General features: G+C 38.6%; 1 protein-coding gene across 2 annotated transcripts in view; it reads left to right on the forward strand.

The window, feature by feature from the left end:
- The first annotated feature begins 188 nt into the window (after positions 1 to 188).
- IQCG (IQ motif containing G) overlaps positions 189 to 23,545 on the forward strand; it is a 42,755-nt gene continuing 19,398 nt past the window's right edge. The window contains exons 1-6 of one of the 2 annotated variants that reach the window (XM_020893624.2): positions 189 to 303; positions 3,883 to 3,949; positions 5,896 to 6,166; positions 10,408 to 10,631; positions 12,651 to 12,779; positions 22,160 to 22,241. In XM_020893624.2, the coding sequence (XP_020749283.2) occupies positions 3,942 to 3,949; positions 5,896 to 6,166; positions 10,408 to 10,631; positions 12,651 to 12,779; positions 22,160 to 22,241 (714 nt within the window). In that variant the 5' untranslated portion in view covers positions 189 to 303; positions 3,883 to 3,941. Of the gene's footprint in view, positions 392 to 3,882; positions 3,950 to 5,895; positions 6,167 to 10,407; positions 10,632 to 12,650; positions 12,780 to 22,159; positions 22,242 to 23,545 lie in introns of both variants that reach the window. The other variant, XM_070466142.1, reaches the window with a different exon arrangement.

Here is a 23,545-nt window from a genome sequence, read left to right on the forward strand (position 1 = left end):
CCGCCAAAAAAGTAAGCCTCAGAAATCTCCTTCTGACTGAAATAAACCACGTTCAAAATCACCTGTACAATTCTTTCCCTAAGTCCTTTTATCTTTGTAAGCTGCAAAATGTATTATTTTTGGAACACAGGGAGGCAAAATGGTAGCCAGCTAAAAGAGAAAAGGTCCTCCAAAGCTGTCCGTTGCCATAGAAACACCTAAGCTTAGTTCCGACGGCATCAGAGGGTGTAGTTGGCAAAGTGAAGCTGGAGGGGAGGACGACCTATGCTTCGAGTACCGCAGCACTGATTCGCCAACCAGGGGGTATATTTCCTTCTTACCACTTAGGAGTAGGGCAAACGTAAGCTCTCGGATCCTAGCCTGGAAGAGAAACCCCGCGAGCGAGAAAGCAGTAGGAGAAAGCTCTTACTTCTCTATACCTTTCCTACCCCTTTGCATGCACGTGTACTCAGTCGCGTCTATTTGCGACTCTCTGCACCGTCCTCCGCCAGGCTTTCTGTCCATGGGATTCTCTAGGCAAGAATACTGGAGTGGGTTGCCATGCTCTCCTCCAGGGGATCTTCCCCACCCAAGGAGCTTACCCGCATCTCCTGCATTGGCCGGCGGGTTCTTTACAACCAGCGCCACCAGGGAAGCCCTCTTCTCCCTTTCTGCGTCCCTGTTCAGTCGTGTTCGACTCTGCAACCCTATGGACTGTAACGCGCCAGGCTCCTCTGTCCATGGGGTTCTCCAGGCAAGAATACTGGAATGGGTTGCCATTCCCTCCTCCAGGGGATCTCTCCGATCCAGGGATCGAACCAGCATCTCCTTTGATTCCTGCATTGCAAGCGGATTCTTTACCCATTGAGCCACCTGGAAACCACCCCCACCCCACCCCCGCCTTTACCACCCGTTTAATCTTTTCCTCCTTTTACTCCTTTATCTCTTTAGAGAAATGACTTAAGTTCTTACCGCCATTCTTCGTTTTGACTACGAGGGTGAAGAGCACAGCCCTGACAAAGCCTGGTTACCTTTTAAGGAGAACTCAGCTGCCAAAGGGCTTTCCTGGTGGCTCAGCGGTGAAAAAAAAAAAAAAAAATCCCCCTGCCAGTGCTGGAGACCGGGTTCCATCCCTGGGTTGGGAAGATCCCCTGGAGAAGGGAATGGCAACCCACTCCAGTATTCTTGCTTGGGAAATCCCATGGATTTAATTTGGAAGCTGTTAGAGTAGTTCAAGCACGAAGCAACAGCTAGGTTCAGCAGGGTACTGGGGGAGATAGAAATTGAAAGTAAAATCCACAGAACCTGGTGATGATTTGAATTGGGGGAATGCTGATTACAGGATGCAGGAGGAAGCAGAAAGGACTCCTGAGTTTCCAGTGTTGAGGAATGAGCAGGCAGAACTTGAAAGCACTGGATTCTTCATAAGCATAGGCCTATATTACTTATGTGAGGCATACTTACTGATGCCCCAGGCCTAAAAAATGGAAAAATAAAGAACAACGCAGCAAAAGAACAAAATCTTAACACCATATTACTTGCTTCTAAGTCTGCCCTTGTACTGGAAAATTTAGCTAATTTGGAATATCTTTTTTTTTCCAGTTTATGTAAAGATTCTTTCAGTTCAGACAGTCACTCAGTCATGTCTGACTCCTTGCAACCCCATGAACCGCAGCATGCCAGGACTCCCTGTCCACCGACTCCTGGAGTCCACCCAAACTCATGTCCATCGAGTCTGTGATGCCATCCAACCATCTCATCCTCTGTTGTCCTCTTCTCCTCCTGCCCTCAGTCTTTCCCAGCATCAGAGTCTTTTCCAATGAGTCAGCTCTTTGCATCAGGTGGCCAAAGTACTGGAGTTTCAACTTCAACATTAGTCCTTCGAGTGAACACCCAGGACTGGTCTCCTTTAGGATGGACTGGTTGGATCTCCTTGCGGTTCAAGGGACTCTCAAGAGTCTTCTCCAACACTACAGATCAAAAGCATCAGTTCTTCGGTGCTCAGCTTTCTTTATAGTCCAACTCTCACATGCATACATGACTACTGGAAAAACCATAGCCTTGACTAGATGGACCTTTGTTGACAAAGCAATGTCTCGGCTTTTGAATATGCTGTCTAGGTTGGTCATAACTTTCCTTCCAAGGAATAAGCGTCTTTTAATTTCATGGCTGTAATCACCATCTGCAGTGATTTTGGAGCCCCAAAAAATAAAGTCTGACACTGTTTCCACTGCTTCCCCATCTATTTGCCATGAAGTGATGGGCCCGGATGCCATGATCTTAGTTTTCTGAATGTTGAGCCAACTTTTTCACTCTCCTCTTTCACTTTCATCAAGAGGCTCTTTAGTTCTTCTTCACTTTCTGCCATAAGGGTGGTGTCATCTGCATATCTAAGGTTATTGATATTTCTCTCGCCAATCTTGATTCCAGCTTGTGCTTCTTCCAGCCCAGCGTTTCTCATGATGTATTCTGCATATAAGTTAAATAAGCAGAGTGACAAAATACAGACTTGACGTTCTCCTTTTCCTATTTGGAACCAGTATGTTGTTCCATGTCTAGCTCTAATTTGCTTCCTGACCTGCATACAGGTTTCTCAAGGGGCAGGTCAGGTGGTCTGGTATTCCCATCACTTTCAGAATTTTCCACAGTTTATTGTGATCCACACAGTCAAAGGCTTTGGCATAGTCAATAAAGCAGAAATAGATGTTTTTCTGGAACTCTTGCTTTTGCAATGATCCAGTGGATGTTGGCAATTTGATCTCTGGTTCCTCTGCCTTTTCTAAAACCAGCTTGAACATTTGGAATATTCTTTCAGTTTTTCATATAAAATGTTTGTTGCATGGGACATACTTGTACCACCCTCCTAAGGATCACTTTATTGTAGACAAGATCACATTGGAAACTTACTATTCACTCTTTGCTCTGTATATGGCAAAATTCTCTGTAGTCTGTTCTCATTGTAAAGCTTATTTAACCAGAAAGGACTCCTTTACTGAGGAAGGATAACATATTGATAGCAGTATTAAGCTTATTTTCAGGATAAATAGTTTTTCCAGGTATAACGGCAATTGTTTTTCTGGATGCAATAAATTCTGTTAATCTAGCAGATCAGGGGAATGGAACCATCAAATATTTTAGTAATCAGAATAACAGAAAAGTAAATCTGTTGTATATGAAGATTACCAGTTAATACTCAGAATATAATTTAAAAACATACAAAAGACATATTGGACATTGGTCGTGGTGTTTGAGTTGCTAAGTTGTGTCCACCTGGACTGTAGCCTACCAGGCTTCTCTGTCCATGGAATATCTCAGGCAAGAATTCTGGAATGTGTTGCCATTTCCTTCTGTAGGGGATCTTTCTGACCCAGAGATCAAACCCATATCTCCTGCATTGCAGTCAGATTATTTACTGCTGAGCCACCAGGGAGGCCCTACATTGGCATTAATTTACCTTAAGAAACACGAAGATTGCATTTATCTGCCAGTAATTAAGCTGGCTACTAAACAGACCTGTGTCATTTGATGGCAATGTTTCTTCCGTCTCTGAGACTGCTCTGCAAAGATAGAGGGGATAAGCCACAGCTCTTGTACTTCTTTTTCCGATTCCTGGTGGCTCAGAGGGTAAACCATCTGCCTGCAATGCAGGAGACCCAGGTTCGATCCCTGGGTTGGGAAGATCCCCTGGAGAAGGAAATGGCAATCCACTCCAGTATTCTTGCCTAGAAAATTCATGGATGGAGGAGCCTGGTGGGCTACAGTTCATGGGATCACAGAGTCAGACACGACTGAGCAATTTCACTTGTTGTTGTTGTTAATGTCACAGTTTAATGTCATAGTTTATAGAGATAAATGTCATTCAACACTCCCTTAAACTAATCTCAATGTTTTTTCCCACTTTAGGTGATTGCATGTCTGTGAGATTATAATGTACCAAGGAAATTAAAACTAACTCAAGAAGAATGGAAGAGTATGTTCCAAATTCCATTTTATTGTGTATATATTATAATGACTTATATTAAACTTCTGTGTATTATTTACCCTAGCTGTAACAAATTACTCCAAAACTTAGTGACTTAAAATATAAATGTTTATTATTTCACGTAGTTTCTGAAGGTTAGAAATTTGGGAGTAGCTTGGTTATATGGGTCAAGAATTGAGGAACAGCTTAGTGGGGTGGTTCTGTTTTGGGGTTTCTTATAAGTCGAAGTTGGTCAGGGCTGCAGTCATCCGAAGACTTGACTGGGGCTAGGGTATCCACTCCAAGATGGCTCGTTTACAGAGTTGGCAAGTTGATGCTGTCTTTTGTTGAGAGGCCTTAGTTCCTCATCTCATGAGACTTTTCACAGGGCTTCTGGAGTATCCTCATGACAAGGCATCTGGATTCCCACAGAGCGAGAGATTTGAGAAAATGATAGAGAAGCTAATGTCTCAAAATCACCTAACCTTGGAAGCCACAATATCCTTTTGGTTATATAAGTTAGTCCTATTCAGTGTGGGGAAGATCACAGAAGGGCATGGGTATAAGAAGGTGAGGCTCGTATGGGCCACCTTGAGAATGGCTACTACATTCCATGTTTTGAGAACTGAAATGGAGCAGGGCCCTGTAGGGCTCCCAGGCATGGAGGCCTTTCTCTCTCCCATTTCTTATAGGCAAGACTCCAGCATTATAACTTTCCATGAGTTCCAAAGGGCAGATTTGAACAGTTGCTAATCAAGGGTGTACGTGCTAAGTCGCTTCAGTTACGTCCAGCTCTTTGCGACCCCATGGACTGTAGCCTGCCAGGCTCCTCTGTCCATGGGGATTCTCCAGGCAAGAATACTGGAGTGGGGTGCCATTTCCTTTTCCAGGGGATCTTCCCTACCCAGGAATCGAACGAGCACCTCTTACACCTCCTGCATCGGCAGGTGATTCTTTACCACTACAGTCACCTGGGAAGCTAATCAAGGGAAAGTGAAAATGGAAAGTTGCCCAGTCGTGACCGACTCTGCGACCCCATGGACTGTACAGTCCTTGGAATTCTCCAGGCCAGAATACTGGAGTGGGTAGCCTTTCCCTTCTCCAGGGGACCTTCCCAAACCAGGGATGGAACCACGGTCTCCCGCATTGCAGGTGGATTCTTTACCAGCTGAGCCACAAGGGAAGCCCAAGAATACTGGAGTGGGTAGCCTATCCCTTCCCCAGGAGACCTTTCCAAATCAGGGATGGAACCCAGGTCTCCCGCATTTCAGGTGGATTCTTTACCAACTAAACTATCAGGGAAGCCCAATCAAGGGAGAAGCAGCCAAAAATCACCAGAGGCAAGATGAAAGGGACCAGAGAAGCTCATCAAGATTAGAAGACCCACCACCTAAAATGAGATTAAGGAAGTGCAAGCTCTGCCCTCACTCTAATCTTGTTAGAGACCCCACCTTTGACCCTCATCAAATTCTCTAGGGTTGGGACTCTGGATTTTTTGAGACAGATCATAGTTTTAGGTTCCTCTTTGCCTGGCAAAGCAATAAAGCTAGCTATCCTTTTCTCCGCCCCAAACTCTGTCTCCAGGATTTGATTTGGCACCTGGTGTACAGAGAGGCTGAGCTTTCAGTTAACATAACCGTGAGACAATTTTGATTAGCATCTGAAAATGTTGCTAGAAAAAAAGTTTATCTGGCTCAAGTTCAAATTGGTTAAGCATAGTCAAATAGCAGGGGCTACCCATCCTTAATAAACAGTAAGTTGCTTTTCTTTGGGAAGTCAGAATGTTACTGGGGGTTATTAAGCAGAATCATCTGCAAAGTACTTTTGCTCATTCTCTTGAGTATATGGCAAAATGGACTTTACAGGAACCCATCTACATGCTGCCTGTGTTTTTGGATTTAAGTCATTTTAAACATTTGATGGCTGACTTATTTTTTCCTTCCTTCTTTCTTTAGAGGTCAACTGGAAGCCTTAAATCTTCCTCCAGAAGCTTGGCCTTCTGAAGTGACGGTGTCAGTGACAGGAGAACCACCTAATACTGCTGTAGAAGAAAAGGAGGAAACAGCCAAAGAAGCAGTCATAGAAATCAGCCCAGAAATCACGAAGCCACTCTCCATTCTAGATGTGCTGAGGATCTCTGCAGTTCTGGAGGACACCATAGACCAGCTCTCCATTCTAAACTATATCATGCCAGTTCAGTATGAAAAAAGACAAAACATCAGCATGGTATATACATTCACCATTACTTAATTTTTGCTTTCTCTTTATTTCTCCCTCATTTTCAGTACCTATGCCATTCAATTTAACTTGGGAAATTGCACCTTGTAGTCAGGTAAAGGGCTACAGTAATGATCTGAGATATGTACTCTCAGTTAATGGAGTGAAATAGACATAGCTCAAAGGTACATCTCACAAAATATCCTTTTCTCATGATATATTGGCATTATTCTAAAAAGTCTATAGATAATTAGTATAAATACAATATATATACTGAGGAGATAAATAATTGTGTTGTCTTATTTGTCTTGTATTTGTCAGCTGGCAACCCACTCCAGTATTCTTGCCTAGAGAATCCCCATGGACAGAGGAGCCTGGCGGGCTACAGTCTATGGGGTCGCAAAGAGTCAGACTGAGCAATTAAGTACAGCAGCACAAAAGCTAACTGAGGGGCTTCCCTGGTGGCTCAGTGGTAAAGAATCTGCCTGCGATGCAGGCAACCTGGGTTCAATCCCTGGGTTGGGAAGGTTCCCCTGGAGAAGGAAATGGCAACCCACTCCAGTATTCTTGCCTGGAGAGAAAAAAAAAAGCTAACTGAACACCAAGGGGGAGGAATTTCAACTGGACCCGTCAACATTGCTTTCATCTAAAATGACTTTGTCATTGCTAAATATGTTGCAATCTGCTTTTCTGAATAGCCAGCCACATTATTGCATTAGCCATTACATTTTCAATGATGCTACAGATTCCTCCCTCAAATCACCACTGAGTTATCAAAAAACTCAACTTGGTAGTGAGCAAAATCTTTCGTAAATTCTTAAGCCCTTAAACCATAAACAATTTTTAAGTAAAAATACATATTTATTAAGTTTAACAAAATTATATAATTTGTAAAGAATATATTATTTGCGATTCTGTGATAAATGCAACTTGCTATAAAAATGAGAGGGTAAAATAATTTTCATGTCTAATAGAAAAGAAGTCCATATTAACTGTAACTAGAAAATTAAATTTTCCTTTAATTGCCCCTTATAATTTTATAATTATTATTATTATTACTACTGCTATATGTATAAACTAGATTCATAAAACTTTTATTAGAGTTTTAAAAGTGGATTTGAAGTTACAGGATCATTATGGTTGAATTGTGCAATAAGCAATTCATTTCACTTTCTCAGTCTTAGTTTTCTCATTTATGAATTGTGGTGGAGTTTTAATGAAATGAGCCCTTCTAATACTAATATTCCGTGAGTTTTAGGGTGATTTTAAAACATTAATGGGTATTATAGGAATTTTACAACAAATCAGTTTCCTTATTAACTTATGAAAAGTGAGGACATCTGGAAACCCAAGAACTAAACCTTTCATTGAGCTTAAAATGAGTATAATTCTTAAATTGTTTGTTAACAAATAGTACAGAAGAGACACTAACCTCACTAAATATCTTCAGTTAACAAGATAAAGTTTTCCCAATGATATTTACTGTCAGGCTTTAAAAAGGGTAATTTTCCATCATAGAAACTCAAGAGAGAAAGAAAAACACAAATTTATAAACATTCAGTAGTGGTCACCATTCGAGTACATAAAAGAAGAAAACTTCTCCAGTTTTATTCTGGTTTGTGATCTTCACCCATAGAATTTCCTGACGTAACAGAGAGAGGCCCTGCTTATGATTTTATAGAAATATAAATAGTAAAGGTTTGTACTCTTATTCTGATTAATAGAGCTTAAAAGCCCCTTTCAGAATATGTTAGTTATATATCTTTTAAAAATGTAACTCTTAAAATAATTTTTCATTTTATAGTATTATAGTTGTTCTAACTCATAAATTTTTATAGTACCATTGCCCTGCATAAGATAAATATTTAAAAACCTTAGTACTAATGTAGATGTTTTCTTTCCTTAAAAGCTTCACGTCGTTGAGCTTTACAGTAACAACACTGTGATGAAAGTTTAGTTAGCATTATCCCTCTTCCACAACCATTTTTATAGCTAAAGAATCATGGAATGGAATGATGAAAAACATACTAATGTACTAAGTTCTACCAGAAGTGGGAGTAATTGATCTGAACTTTGGAAAGAGCTGCCTTGCAGGGAATACTGTTCTTATTTTTTCCCTTAGGATCTAACACCCTCCCATACAAGGAGGTGAATGGGCCAGAATATTTAGCTAGTTCCTTTAAGTACTCTTCTAAAAACTCATATTTATTTCTAGTGATCTGTCCATCAGGCCATTTGACACATTTGCTTCCTTTTCCAGATGCCCGAGCACAAATGTAGAGGAATGATGGTTAGGACGATCAGAAAAAAACAAACTTTCCAGGCCTTAGATTTCCCATTCCCTCCCTAGTTTAGAAAATCTAGACTAATAACCATCTGCATAGTTAAAGCTTTCTTTATGCATAGCCAAGTTTCAGTTTAATTGTTGGAGTTCTATGGTTTCTGTTCTCTTTGTAGTCAGTCATATCAATTTTAATTTAAAGAAGTATTTTAAAATTTAATTCTTATTTAAGGTATCATTTTGTTTTGTACTTGGGTATGTTTGTTTTTGTCAGATCTGCATCTCTTTGCCTGCTGTTGATAAAGGAAAAATGCTATTGAGTCGGTGTTTATTAATCTTTATTAATCTTATTAATCTTCCTTAGCTAAAGGAAGACCTAGGCTTTTATGCAAATAAAATTCTCCTGTGCATAGGATCAGCACAAGAATTTAAGTAATCATATCAAATGTTGAACTTACATGGTTCTGTGTAGTGTTCTAAATGCCCTTTTTCTTTCTTTTTCTCCTTCTTTCGTAACTACAGGATGGCAAGTACTATTATTATCCCTATTTTATCAATGGGAAAATGGAGGCATAGAGATATTAAATAGTTGTCTAAAGGCAATGTGGTTTAGTAACAGGGTCAGGATTTAAACAAGGAAGTCTGGTTTCAGAGTCCCATATGAACTGCATAACCACTATGTTATATGGTTTCCCATTGGCTCAAGGTTTTAGCCACAGATTAAATAGGAATCATCAATTGAAAGATGTATCCTGTCCCAGTTGAAAGATGGTAATGCTAAAAAAAAAAAAAAAAAAAAAAAAAATTCCAAAAAAAAAGATGGTAATGCTTACCTCTTACTATTCAAGTTTGGGTCTGAAAAATAATTTTTATTGGCTTTTCCCCACATGAACTTCGAAATCTATACCACACCACTAAATACACTATTGGCTCCTACTCTTTGGTATGATTCTCTTTTAATTTATACAGTGGGCCCTCCATATCTGTGGGTTCCACATCTGCAGATTCAAGCAACCATAGATCAAAAATATAAAGAAAAAAATTCCGGTATGTTCCCAAAAGCATAACTTGAATTTGCTGTGTGCTGGCAGTTATATACATAGTATTTACATTGTTTTAGTATTATAGGTCATCTAGAGATGATTTGAATTTGCTGTGTGCTGGCAGCAATATACATAGTATTTATATTGTTTTAGTATTATAGGTCATCTAGAGATGATTTAACCCACTCCAGTGTTCTTGCCTGGAGAATCCCAGGGACAGGGGAGCCTGGTGGGCTGCCGTCTATGCGGTCACACAGAGTTGGACACGACTGAAGTTACTTAGCAGCAACAGCAGCAGCAGAGATGATTTAAAGTATATGAGAGAATGTACACAGGTTCTATGCAAATACTATGCCATTTTACATAAGGGACTTCAGGATCTGTGGAGTTTGGTTTCCTTGAGGGCTGGGGTGGGGCTGTGGTGGTGGATCAGACCAATCCTCCACAGTTACCAAGGGATAACTATATTTCAGATTCATGTGTTCAGCGAACATTTGAGTCTTTGCTGTATCCTGGACATTGTTCTAAACAATAGGATTATAAAGATGGCCACATTTATTTAATATTATCTTGTTCCAAAAAGAATTTGAGGTGCACCAAGATCTGTAAGACACTGTCCCTCTCCTCATGGAATTTATAATTTAATGGAGATATTTAAAGAAATAATTACAAATGGTAAATGTCTGCTAATAGAGATGTTTCACAGAGAACTGTCTTAAAGTTTATCAGTTTGGGGAATGACAGAGAGTGGGAATGTATAAAGGCAGGAAGACAGAGCATGCAGTTTAATGTGACTGAAGAAGAGGATAATTTTCTGGTACTGATATTATAAGAGGTTTAAAATGTAGGAAGAGGCCCTCATATAGCATTGTTTCTTTTTGTTTTAAAAATCTGTCTTAACATGAAACATCATTTATTGTTTTTAGAAGAATAACAAAGAAATGCATTCAGAAGGAAGCAGCTCGGGAAAAGTTCCACTGGTATCAGAACCCTCAAAAATATCCAGTTCATTGGCACATAAAGAAGAACCCAAGGTGCCGGAAATCAGACAAGGAGGCCAGTTTAACAAAGTGCAAGATCTTATCTTCAAAAAGCCCACAAGGCAGACCATAATGAATACAGAGACACTGAAGAAAATTCAGATTGATAGGTAAGGAAGGAGAGCACATTTGGAAATGTAATAATGTATTTCTGGATGGATGAAGAGTGAGTACAGGGGTAGCTGACTGCTCTCTTCTCTTAATGGATTGGTCATTATATCCAAGTGACTGCAGATAATAGAATTAGCCAAGGGCTATCTAAGGGGAAGTGTGGTACAGTTAAAAGTATTAATATGGTGGCTATATGGTTGGGCAAGTTATTGAATCTTTGTTTACAGTTTTTAAAAATGAGAATAATGATAACTTTGGAGGGAGTTATCAGCCAAGTGCTTGGCAGAGATTGGTGGCTATTGTGATGCTTTATTTTCTAGTAAGAGATAGATACTATCAAAGTAGTCAAATTTTAAACTTTTAATCCTGAGGATTTCTTAAGCAGTCTCAATTTCCATTGTCTTATTGCTCAGTTTTTCATTGTCAACTGGCTTGATGACAAAGAATCCTGTTAAGTTTAAAAGAAAGTATAACCTTATGATAGTAATTTTTGGTAAATAAAGGTTTATAGCAATTACCCAGGGCCACTAGCCAAATCCAGCCTGTAGTCTGTTTTTGAAAATAAATTTTTCTGGAATACAGCATCGCCCATTTTATATATTGTCTATGACTGCTTTCATGGGAGAGTAGTTTCAACAGGGAATTTATGTCCTGCAAAACCAAAAACATTTACTATTTGTCCAGTTACAGAAAAACTTGCTGACCCCTGCTTTAGACCCTCACCAGAAGGGTATCATCTCTTATTAGAAATAATCTGGTTTCACATTTGCATCCCTTAAAGATGGTGTCCTGTTTATAAGCTGCTAGTTAATGTCCTTTCATTCTCAGTGTTTGGGATCATAGTTTTTCAATTGATGTGACTTCATAGTATTTATTTTCTCAATATAGTTATTGAATATTTTGTGTGAACTATTGGTAATAATTATGTAAAACAGTAAGTATACTTCTTGCTGATTCTATATCAAAACATTAAATAACAGTATTTAAAATTCTCTCCCTAGAAGAGAATACTCAATGGACTAGGAGTCAAGAATCTGAATTAAATAGTTCTATCTCTTTTTCAAATTAGTTCTGTGAACTTGGGCAAGGAAGGCATTTAATCTTCCCTAGTCTGGATTCGCTTATCTCTAAAATGTGTTGTATTAGCTCTTCATACAAAAATTTTTAAATGATTTAACTTTTTCAAAATTATGAAATATTTCAACAATGCAGAAAAATGTGAAGAATAAAATTATTAATCCTTATGTATATAACCACCAAATCTTAACATTTTACATGATAGCTTTAAGAGTTTTTTTTTTCAAATAAAATATGTCAGGTACAATTGAAGCCTCCAATTCTAGTCCGCTGACCCTTCCCCCAAATATTTCTTCTGAATTTGTTGTTTATTGTTCTCTTGTATATGTTGTGATACTTTTATTAGGTAGGTAAGTATTTTATTTAAATGATACATATAGGTGGCTCAGATGGTAAAGAGTACCTGCAATGCGGGAGACCTGGGTTTGATCCCTGGGTCAGGAAAATCCCCTGGAGAAGGAAAATGGCAACCCACTCCAGTATTCTTGCCTGGAGAATTCCATGGACAGAGGAGCCTGTTGGGCTACAGTCCATGGGGTCACAAAGAGTCGGACATGACTGAGTGACTAACTTTCACTTTCACATTCATAGTTTTACATGTTCTTAAATGTTGCATACACAATATCATGCTGTACATTCCAGGTCCGTTAGTCCTCAGTATGTAAACTTTTTCTGGTTAAGGAGTTTCTCTTTTTTGCTAAGAGTTGTTGTTTGTTTTTAAATGATGTGATGATCATTTGGCTTTTTTCTCCTTTTATCCTTATTAATGTGATGATTTCCATTAGTAGATTTTCTAATACTAAACTATTTCTGCCTTCCAAGAATAATTCAAATTTAGTTATGATGGTCCTTCTGGGTCTTAATTTGTGTGATTTCTGTAGCCCTTTGTGAATGTGGGGAAATACATCTTACTGATTCATCTTTTTTGTTTCTCCTTACAGGCAATTTTTCAGTGATGTAATTACAGAAACTATGGAGGAGTTGCAAGAAGAAGGCACTTTCACCAATCTCCTGAAAGCTTTGGGCAAAGAGAGGGAAAGCAAAATGCATTTCTATGATATCATTGCCAGGTGAGAGTAACTTTAGGTTTATTTGCTTTGTTGCATTTTTAAGTGCTATAAAACTCTTACTGGAAGTCTTAGATTTCTAAAGCAAATCAAGTTTTTGCTTTTAAGGGGGAGATAACTAGAAGTCAGAAAGTTGGGTTCTATTTGGAGTTCTGCTGGAACAATAGCTCAATTTCTGGGCTTCAGTTATCTGTATCTATAATATAGATATTACAATATATGTACTACACAGATGGGTAGTGCATGGTTTGTTTTGGCAATGACAATCTCAAGATTCTAGTTAGCAGGATTTCTCTACATGCTACTTAATGATAAGGGTTTTTTTGTTGTTATTGTTGTTGCTATAGACTGAATGTTTGTGCCCCTCTAACTTCAATTTTTGGAATCCTAACCTCCAGAGTGATGGTTTTAGGAGGCTGGACGTCTTTGGTCAGTGAGTAGGTCTTAAGGATCCCCCTCATCAGTGGGATTAGTGCCCTTATAAACAAGACCCAGGAGGGCTGCCTTCCTCTTCTGTCATGTAGATACAAATGAAAATGGGCAATTGTGAGCTGGGTGGCAGGTTCTCACCAGACACTGAATTGGATAGCACCCAGATGTTGTACTTAATAGCCTCCAGAACTGTGAGAAATTAATTTCTCTGTTTATAAGCCTTCCAATCTATGATATTTTTATTATAGCAGCTCATGCTAAGATAGCTATTATTTTGTTTTTTATTGTATTGTTCTGTTATTTTATTTTAAACCTAAATAGTGGGATTGCTGAAGATAAGCAGAATTCCATTTCTGAGGGCAAACAGAAACAACATAAAATAGTTAAATTCTTATTCAGACAGTACTGAGTTTGAATTCTGCTCTGCCATTTACTACTTGTGTGACTATGGCAAGTGTGTGAGTCTGTATCTTCTTGGAGATAGATGCCAAGATGAGATTTAAGATTTTTATCAGGGAAACTGTTACGTGAGAGAAAAATGGGGAGGGAGCCTTTGGACTCAATGCTGGACTCACCCTACGTGAAGGAGAGGGAAGTTTGGGTGGATGAGACCACCCTGCAGTCAAGGATGACTTGGCAAGGTCATCAGGGAGTCCTTGAGCAAAAGTCAAGCATCAGAAAAGTCCAGAGTCTCCTAGGAAGGGATGGCCTCATCCCTGCCACCCTCAAAACTTGGCCGGGAGCAGTCTGTGGGAAGGATGACCTCAGAGCACACACAGTGGAGGAATTCAGGGCCGAGAGCTTGGGCCCTTATTTGATTACATTGCCTGTACTTGGAGGTCTGTGGGGGCACATTCTCAGGTCCTCCGCAGCATGTTACCTCAACTATGTGCATTTTCCTCATCTGTAAAACAGGAGTGATGACAGAGATTATGTCATTAGGTTTTAAGAGGTGCTCAGAATAGAAAAGATTCTTCTTTTTCCTCTTCCTGTTCCTCCTCCTCTTAGCTTGTTCTCAGCAGCAGCAATTTTAGATACTACACTGATAAGCCAGAAAATCCTCTTCCAGTTTACTAAGATCACAGTCTTTTTTAAAAAATTAATTTATTTTTTATTGAAGGATAATTGCTTTATAGAATTTTGCTGTTTTCTGTCAAACCTCAACATGAATCAGCCATAGGTATACATATATCCCCTCCCTTTTGAAACTCCATCCCATCTCCCTCCTCATCCCACCCCTCTAGGTTGATACAGAGCCCCTGTTTGAGTTTCCTGAGCCATACAGCAAATTCACAGCTATCTATTTTACATATGGCAATGTAAGTTTCCATATTACTCTTTCCATACATCTCACCCTCTCCTCCCCTCTCCCCATGTCCTAAGTCTATTCTCTATGTGTGTTTCTCCATTGTTGCCCTGTAAATAAATTCTTCAGTACCATTTTTCTAGATTCTGTATATATGCGTTAGAAGACGGTATTTATCTTTCTCTTTCTGATTCACTTCACTCTGCATATGGGTTCTAGGTTCATCCACCTCATTAGAATGGACTCAAATGTGTTCCTTTTTATGGTTGAGTAAATTCCATTATGTATATGTACCACAACTTCTTTATCCATTCATCTGTCGATGGACATCTAGATTGCTTTCATGTTCTAGCTATTGTAAATAGTGCTGCAGTGAATAATGGGATACACGTGTCTATTTCAATTTCATATACCTCAGGGTATATGCCTAGGAGTAGGATTGCTGGGTCATATTGTGTTTTTATTCCTAGTTATTTAAGGAATCTCCATGCCATCTTCCATAGTGGCTGTATTAATTTACATTCCCACCAGCAGTGCCAGAGTATTTCCTTTTCTCCACACACTCTCCAGAATTTGTTTGTACACTTTTTGATGAGGGCCATTCTGACTGGTGTGAGGCGATATCTTATTGTAGTTTTGATTTGCATTTCTCTAATAATGAATGATGTTGAGCATCTTTTCATGTGTTTGTTAGCCATCTGTATATCTTCTTTGGAGAAATGTCTGTTTAGGTCTTTTTTCACTTTTTGATTGGGTTGTTTGTTTTTCTGGTATTGAGTTGTATGAGCTACTTGTATATTTTGGAAGTTAATCCTTTGTCAGTTGTTTCATTTGCTATTATTTTCTCCCATTCTGAGGGTTGTTTTTTCATCTTGCTTATAAAAGCTTCCTTTGCTGTGCAAAAACTTTTAAGTTTAATCGGGTCCCACTTGTTTACTTTTGTTTTTATTTCCATTACTCTAGGATGTGGGTCATAGAGGATCTTGCTTTGATTTATGTCATCAAGTGTTCTGCCTATGTTTTCCTCTAAGAGTTTTATAATTTCTGGTCTTACATTTAGGTCTTTAATCCATTTTGAGCTTATCTTTGTGTATGGTGTTAGGAAGTGTTCTAATTTCATTATTTTACATGTAGCTGTCCAGTTTTCCCAGCACCATTTATTGAAGAGGCTGTCTTTACCCCATGGTATATTCTTGCCTCCTTTGTCAAAAATAAGGTACCCATAGGTGCATGGGTTTATTTCTGGGTTTTCTATCTTGTTCCATTGGTCTATATTTCTGTTTTTGTGCCAGTACCATACTGTCTTGATGTCTGTAGCTTTGTAGTATAATCTGAAGTCAGGAAGGTTGATTCCTCCACTCCATTCTTCTTTCTCAAGACTGCTTTGGCTATTCGGGTTCTTTTGTGTTTCCATATGAATTGTGAAATTTTTTGTTCTAGTTCTGTGAAAAAAGCCATTGGTAATTTGATAGGGATCGCATTGAATCTGTAGATTGCATTTGGCAGTATAGTCATTTTTACAATATTGATTCTCCCTACCCAGGAACATGGAATATCTTTCCATCTGTTTGTATCATCTTTGATTTCTTTCATTGGTGTCATAATATTCTGTGTACAGTTCTTTCATCTCCTTAGGTAGGTTTATTCCTAGATATTTACTTCTTTTTGTTGCAGTGGTGAATGGGATTGATTCCTTAATTTCTCTTTCTGATTTTTCATTGTTAATATATAGAATTGCAAGTGATTTCTGTGTATTGATTTTGTATCCTGCAACTTTCCTAAATTCACTGATGAGCTCTAATAATTTTCTGATACTATCTTTAGGGTTTTCTATGTATAGTATCATGTCATCTGCAAACAGTGAGAGCTTTACTTCTTTTCTGATCTGGATTCTTTTTTTTCTTTTCCTTCTCCGATTGCTTGTAGCTAGCACTTCCGGAACTATGTTGAATAATAGTGGCGAAAATGGACACCCTTGTCTTGTTTCTGATCTTAGGGGGGATGCTTTTAGTTTTTCACCATTGAGAATAATGTTTGCTGTAGGCTTATTATTTATGGCCTTTACTATGTTGAGATAAGTTCCTTCTATGTCCATTTTTTAAAGAGTTTTAATCATAAATGGGTGATGAATTTTGTCAAAGGCTTCTTCTGCATCTATTGAGATTATCATATAATTTTTATCTTTCAATTTGTTAATATGGTATATCACATTGATTGGTTTGAGTATATTGAAGAATCCTTGCATCCCTGGAATAAACCCAGCTTGATCATGGTGTATGAGCTTTTTGATGTGTTGCTGAATTCTGTTTGCTAAAGTTTTGTTGAAGATTTTTGCATCTATGTTCATCAGTGATATTGGCCTGTAGTTTTCTTTTTTTGGTATGTCTTTGTCTGGTTTTGGTATCAGGGTGATGGTGGCCTCGTAGAATGAGTTTGGAAGTGTTCCTCCCTCTGCAATTTTTTGAAAAGGTTTTAGAAGGATAGGCATTAGCTCTTCTCTAAGTTTGATAGAATTCACCTGTGAAGCCATCTGGTCCTGGGCTTTTGTTTTTTGGGAGATTTTTGATCACAGCTTCAATTTCAGTGCTTGTAAATGGGTTGTTCATAATTTCCATTTCTTCCTGGTTCAGTCTTGGCAGACTGAACTTTTCTAAGAATCCCTCCATTTCTTCCAGGTTACCCATTTTATTACCATATAGTTGTTCATAATAGTCTCTTATAATCCTTTGTATTTCTGCATTGTCTGACGTAACCTCTCCTTTTTCATTTCTAATTTTGTTGATTTGATTCTTCTCTCTTTTTTTCTTGATGAGTCTGGCTAAAGGTTTGTCAATTATGTTTATCTTCTCAAAGAACCAGCTTTTAGTTTTATTAATCTTTATTATTGTTTCTTTCATTTCTTTTTTATTTTTTTCTGCTCGGGTGTTTATGATTTATTTCTTTCTACTAATTTAGGTTTTTTTTCTTCTTTTTCCAGTTGTTTTAGGTGTACAGTTAGGTTGTCTATTTGATGTTTTTTTTGTTTCTTGAGGTAGGATTGTATTGCTATAAACTTCCCTCTTAGAACTGCTTTTGCTGCATCCCATAGGTTTTGAGTTGTCGTGTTTTAATTGTCATTTGTTTCTAGAAATTTTTGATTTCCCTTTTGATTTCTTCAGTAACCTGTTGGTTACCTAGAAGTGTGTTGTTTTTCCATGTTTTTGTGTGTCTTACACTTTTTTCTTGTAATTGATATCTAGTCTCATAGCATTGTGGTTGGAAAAGATGCTTGATATGATTTTAATTTTCTTAAATTTGCTGAGGTTTGATTTGTGACCCAAGATGTGGTCTATCCTGGAAAATGTTCCATGAGCACTTGAGAAGAAGGTGTATTCTTCTGCATTTGGATGGACTGTCGTGAAGATATAATAAGATCCATCTCATCTAATGTATCATTTAAGGCTTACGTTTCCTTATTCATTTTCTGTTTTGATGATCTGTCCATTGTTGTGAGTGGGGAGTTAAAATCTCCTACTTATTATTGTGTTATTGTCAATTTCTCCTTTTATGTCTGTTAGTGTTTGTCTTATATATTGAAACGTTCCTATGTTGGGTGCATAGATGTTTACAATTGTTATGTCTTCCTCTTGGATTGGTCCCTTGATCATTATGTAGTGTCCTTCCCTATCTCTTGTAATCTTCTTTATTTTAAGGTCTATTTTGTCTGATATGAGGATTGCTACTTCAGCTTTCTTTTGCTTCCCCTTTGCATGGAATATACTTTTTCCATCCTCTCACTTTCAGGCTATGTGTGTCTTGAGGTCTGAAGTGGGTTTCTTGTAGACAGCATATATATGGGTCTTGTTTTTGTGTACATTTAACCAGTCTGTGTCTTTTGGTTGGAGTGTTTAATTCATTTACATTTAAGGTAATTATTGATATATATGTTCTTATTGCCATTTTCTAATTGGGGTTGATTTTGTAGATCTTTTTTCTTCTGTTGTATTTCTTGACTATATAAGTCCCTTTAACATTTGTTGTAAAACTGGTTTGATGGTACTGAATTCTCTTAACTTTTGCTTGTTGGAAAAGCTTTTTTTAAATTTCTGCATCAATTTTGAATGAGATCCTTGCCAGGTACAGTAATCTTGGTTGTAGATTTTTCCCTTTCAGTACTTTAAATATATTTTGGAATTCCCTTCTGGCCTGTAGAGTTTGTGCTATATATGGGGTTTCGCTTGTATGTTACGTCTTGCTTCTCCCTTGCTGCTTTTAATATTCTTTGTGTTAAGACAGAAATATAGATCAATGGAACAGAATAGAAAGCCCAGAGATAAATCCATGAACCTATGGTCACCTTATCTTCGACAAAGGAGGCAAGGATATACAATGGAAAAAAGACAACCTCTTTAACAAGTGATGCTGGGAAAACTGGTCAACCACCTGTAAAAGAATGAAACTATAACACTTTCTAACACCATACACAAAAATAAACTCAAAATGGATTAAAGATCTAAATGTAAGACCAGAAACGATAAAACTCCTAGAGGAGAACATAGGCAAAACACTCTCCGACATAAATCACAGCAGGATCCTCTATGACCCACATCCCAGAATTTTAGAAACAAAAGCAAAAATAAACAAATGGGACCTAATGAAACTTAAAAGCTTTTGCACAACAAAGGAAACTATAAGCAAGGTAAAAAGACAGCCTTCAGACTGGGAGAAAATAATAGCAAACGAAGCAACAGACAAAAGATTAAATACAAGCAACTCCTCCAGCTCAACTCCAGAAAAATAAATGACCCAATCAAAAAATGGGCCAAAGAACTAAACAGACATTTCTCCAAGGAAGACATACAGAGGGCAAAAAAACACATGAAAAGATGCTCAACATCACTCATTATCAGAGAAATGCAAATCAAAACCACAATGAGGTACCATTACACACCAGTCAGGATGGCTGCTAGCCAAAAGTCTACAAGCAATAAATGCTGGAGAGGGTGTGGAGAAAAGGGAACCCTCTTACACTGTTGGTGGGAATGCAAATTAGTACAGCCACTATGGAAAACAGTGTGGAGATTTCTTAAAAAGCTGGAAATAGAACTGCCATATGACCCAGCAATCCCACTTCTGGGCATACACACCGAGGAAACCAGATCTGAAAGAGACACGTGCACCCCAATGTTCATCGCAGCACTGTTTATAATAGCCAGGACATGGAAGCAACCTGGATGCCCATCAGCAGACGAATGGATGAGGAAGCTGTGGTACATATACACCATGGAATATTACTCAGCCATTAAAAAGAATTCACTTGAATCAGTTCTAATGAGATGGATGAAACTGGAGCCCATTATACAGAGCGAAGTAAGCCAGAAAGATAAAGACCATTACAGTATACTAACACATATATAAGGAATTTAGAAAGATGGAAACGATAACCCTATATGCAAAACAGAAAAAGAGACTCAGATGTATAGAACAGACTTGTGGACTCTGTGGGAGAAGGCGAGGGTGGGATGTTTCAAGAGAACAGCCTCGAAACATGTATATTATCTAGGGTGAAACAGATCAGCAGCCCAGGTTGGATGCATGAGACAAGTGCTCGGGCCTGGTGCACTGGGAAGACCCAGAGGGATCGGGTGGAGAGGGAGGTGGGAGGGGGGACCGGGATGGGGAATACATGTAAATCCATGGCTAATTCATTTCAATGTATGACAAAAACCACTGCAATGTTGTAAAGTAATTAGCCTCCAACTAATAAAAATAAATGGAAAAAAAAATCATAGAACAATTGAAGAAAAAAAAATATTCTTTGTGTTTAGTATTTGTTAGTTTGATTAGTATGTGTCTTGGTGTGTTTCTTCTTGGGTATATCCTGTGTGGGACTCTTTGTGCCTCTTGGACTTGATTGACTATTTCCTTTTCCATGCTGGAGAAATTTTCAACTATAATTTCTTCAAAAATTTTCTCATACCCTTTCTTTTTCTCTTCTTCTTCTGGGACTCCAATAATTTCAATGTTGGTGCATTTGATATCGTCCCAGAGGTCTCTGAGACTGTCCTCAGCTCTTTTCATTCTTTTTACTTTATTCTGCTCTTTAGAAGTTATTTCTACCATTTTATCTTCCAGCTCACTGATTCATTCTTCTGCTTCAGATATGCTGCTATTGATTCCTTTTAGAGTATTTTTAATTTCAGTAATTGTGTTGTCTCTGTATATTTATTCTTTAATTCTTCTAGGTCCTTGTTAATTGATTCTTGCATTTTCTCCATTTTGTTTTCAAAGTTTTTGATCATCTTTACTATCATTACTCTGAATTCTTTTTCAGGTAGTTTGCCTATTTCCTCTTCATTTATTTGTATTTCTGTGTTTCTAGTTTGTTCCTTCATTTGTGCAGTATTTCTCTGCCTTTTCATTATTTTTTTTTCCTAAGTCACTGTGTTTGAGGTCTCCTTTTCCCAGGCTTCAAAGAAAGTTGAATTCTTTCCTTGAAGAAAGTTGAATTCTTTCTTCCTTTTGGTTTCTGCCCTCCTAAGATTGGTCCAGTGGTTTGTGTGAGTTTCTTGTAGGGTGAGAGTTGTGCTGAGGTTTTGTTTGTTTGTTTTCCTCTGATGGGTAAAGCTGAGTGAGGTGGTAATCCTTTCTGCTGATGATTGGGTTTGTATTTTTGTTTTGTTTGTTGTTTAGATGAGGCATCCTGCACAGGGTGCTACTGGTGTTTGGGTGATGCTGGCTCTTGTATTCAAGTGGTTTCCTTTTCCTGAGTTCTCACTATTTGATACTCCCCCGGGTTAGTTCTCTGGTAGACTGGGGTCTTGGAGTCAGTGTTCCCACTCCAAAGGCTCAGGGCTTGATCACTTGGCAAATCCTCCCTCCTGAGCCCAGCATGCAATGTGGGGTTCTTCCCTGCTTTGAGGTTCTGAGCCAGAACCTGGTGGGGGTATGGACAGCAGTCTCTGGACTGACCAGCCCCTCAACCCACTACAGCACTTTCTGGTTAGGAAAGGTGCCTCCGGGTCCTGTCACCCCTGTGCACTGAAGCCAATCTATTGACACCTGGGAGGAGGCGAGAAACTTCTTTGGAAGCTTCAGCAATCAGCATTTGAGAAACTCCTCTCCACTTTAGCACCGTCTCCAGGATGCAGAGCTGAGAGACAGTGCAAACTGCAGCGTGGTGAGAGAGCAGAGGGAGAGCAAAATCGTCTTTTTAAAAACGTTACTGAACAGCATGTATATTATCTATAGTGAAACAGATCACCAGCCCAGGTGGGATGCATGAGACAAGTGCTCGGGCCTGGTGCACTGGGAAGACCCAGAGGGATCGGGTGGAGAGGGAGGTGGGAGGGGGGATCGGGATGGAGAATACATGTAACTCCATGGCTGATTCATGTCAATGTATGACAAAACCCACTGCAATGTTGTGAAGTAATTAGCCTCCAACTAATAAAAATAAATGAAAAAAAAAAGTTACTGAAATTTTGCTCCATGGACCAGTACCATTAGCATCACCTGGGAACTTGGTACAGATGCAAATTCCACTGAATGAATTCAAATCTTGGATAGAGCCCAGGAATCTGTTTTTTAGCCTCCAGGTGAACCTGTGCACACTGAATTTTAAGAAGCACTTCCCTAAAATACAAATTACCCTTGTTTTCTCTAGGGAGGAAAATGGAAGAAAGAAGATAAAATCTCTTCAAAAACAGCTGCTTAATGTCAAAAAAGAAAGGCAAGCTGAAGTACAGGTAAGAATTATCTGGACAACGCCAAAAGTTACTAAGTTAATAACAGCTAAGTAGAAGTCATCTTATCTTCTTCAAGCAAAAAAAGAAGTTATGTATAAGAAATTGTTGTTTTCCCTGGGTTGCCTTTAATATTTGTATTAAAAATAAAAGGAGAGCAGATATTTGATGGAATGCACAAACATGTCCAGAATCAAACTTTGAGGGACTCTAACCTGCTGGAGCTCTTAGTCTGTTCTTACCCCTCCCAACCAATCCAGCCGTATCACCCATTCCTTCCTTCCAGGAGACCTTGTCTCAGGCAGTCTCTTATATGCCAAGGTCCTAGATTGGGGAGGTTATGATCCTAGGTAGCACATTAAGCACATCACACTGCTTACAAGGCTTCTCTCGTGGCCCAAATGGAAAAGAATGTGCCTGCAATGCAGGAGACCTGGTTTCAGTCCCTGGGTTGGGAAGATCCCCTGGAGGAGGGCGTGGGAATCCACTCCAGTATTCTTGCCTGGAGACCCCCATGGACAGAGAAGCCTGGTGGGCTACAGTCCATGGGGTCGCAAAGGGTCGGACACAACTGAGTGACTGAGTACAACACAAATACTCCTTACACCTGATGGTTATGGTTAATAATGTCATTTGTATTATATTTCAACTACAGAGTGGATTTATTGAGCTTTTCTGGTCATTAGGGCCTCTATAAGAGGCCCTTTATAATTTACCTCTATAAGGTAAATTTATATAGGTATAATTTACCTCTATAAGAAAATGCATCCCAAGTTTTAAGCAAGTGCTCACAAAAATGTGTTTGGGCAGTTAGAGATTAGTACCATGACTATTAAAATCAAGAAAGTTACCAAATATGGCCTGATATATCAGCTTTTCATTGCCTAGCTATTTGGACAAGCTTATACTTCAGATGTGGGAATCTTCTTTATTTCTTACAAAGAAGTTAGAAGAATATTAGGAAAATATATTTGGAAGAATTGTCTAAAGAAGGTCACTAGCCTTTCTTCTGAGATATTATCTTTAGGTCTTCTGACTTGCTTAGCATCCTTTTTTATTTTCTATTATCAGTTTTAAAGTACCTTTGTTGTCGATTTTTACTTCATTATCCCTATTAACCCTCTGTTTATAGCTTACGTTCTTTGAAAACCATTTTTGCACCTCCCTCACCTCCAAAAGCTTTATAAAAACTGGTACACACTTAGGCTTTCTCTCCAATGAATAGACTTTTTCAGAAGTTTCTTTTTTTTCCCTCAAAAACCCTACCATTATTTAAAAGTTTCTCTTATATTCCTTGAGTATTAAAA

The sequence above is a fragment of the Odocoileus virginianus genome, chromosome 4, assembly GCF_023699985.2.
Source record: "Odocoileus virginianus isolate 20LAN1187 ecotype Illinois chromosome 4, Ovbor_1.2, whole genome shotgun sequence".
Taxonomy (NCBI): Eukaryota; Metazoa; Chordata; class Mammalia; order Artiodactyla; family Cervidae; genus Odocoileus; species Odocoileus virginianus.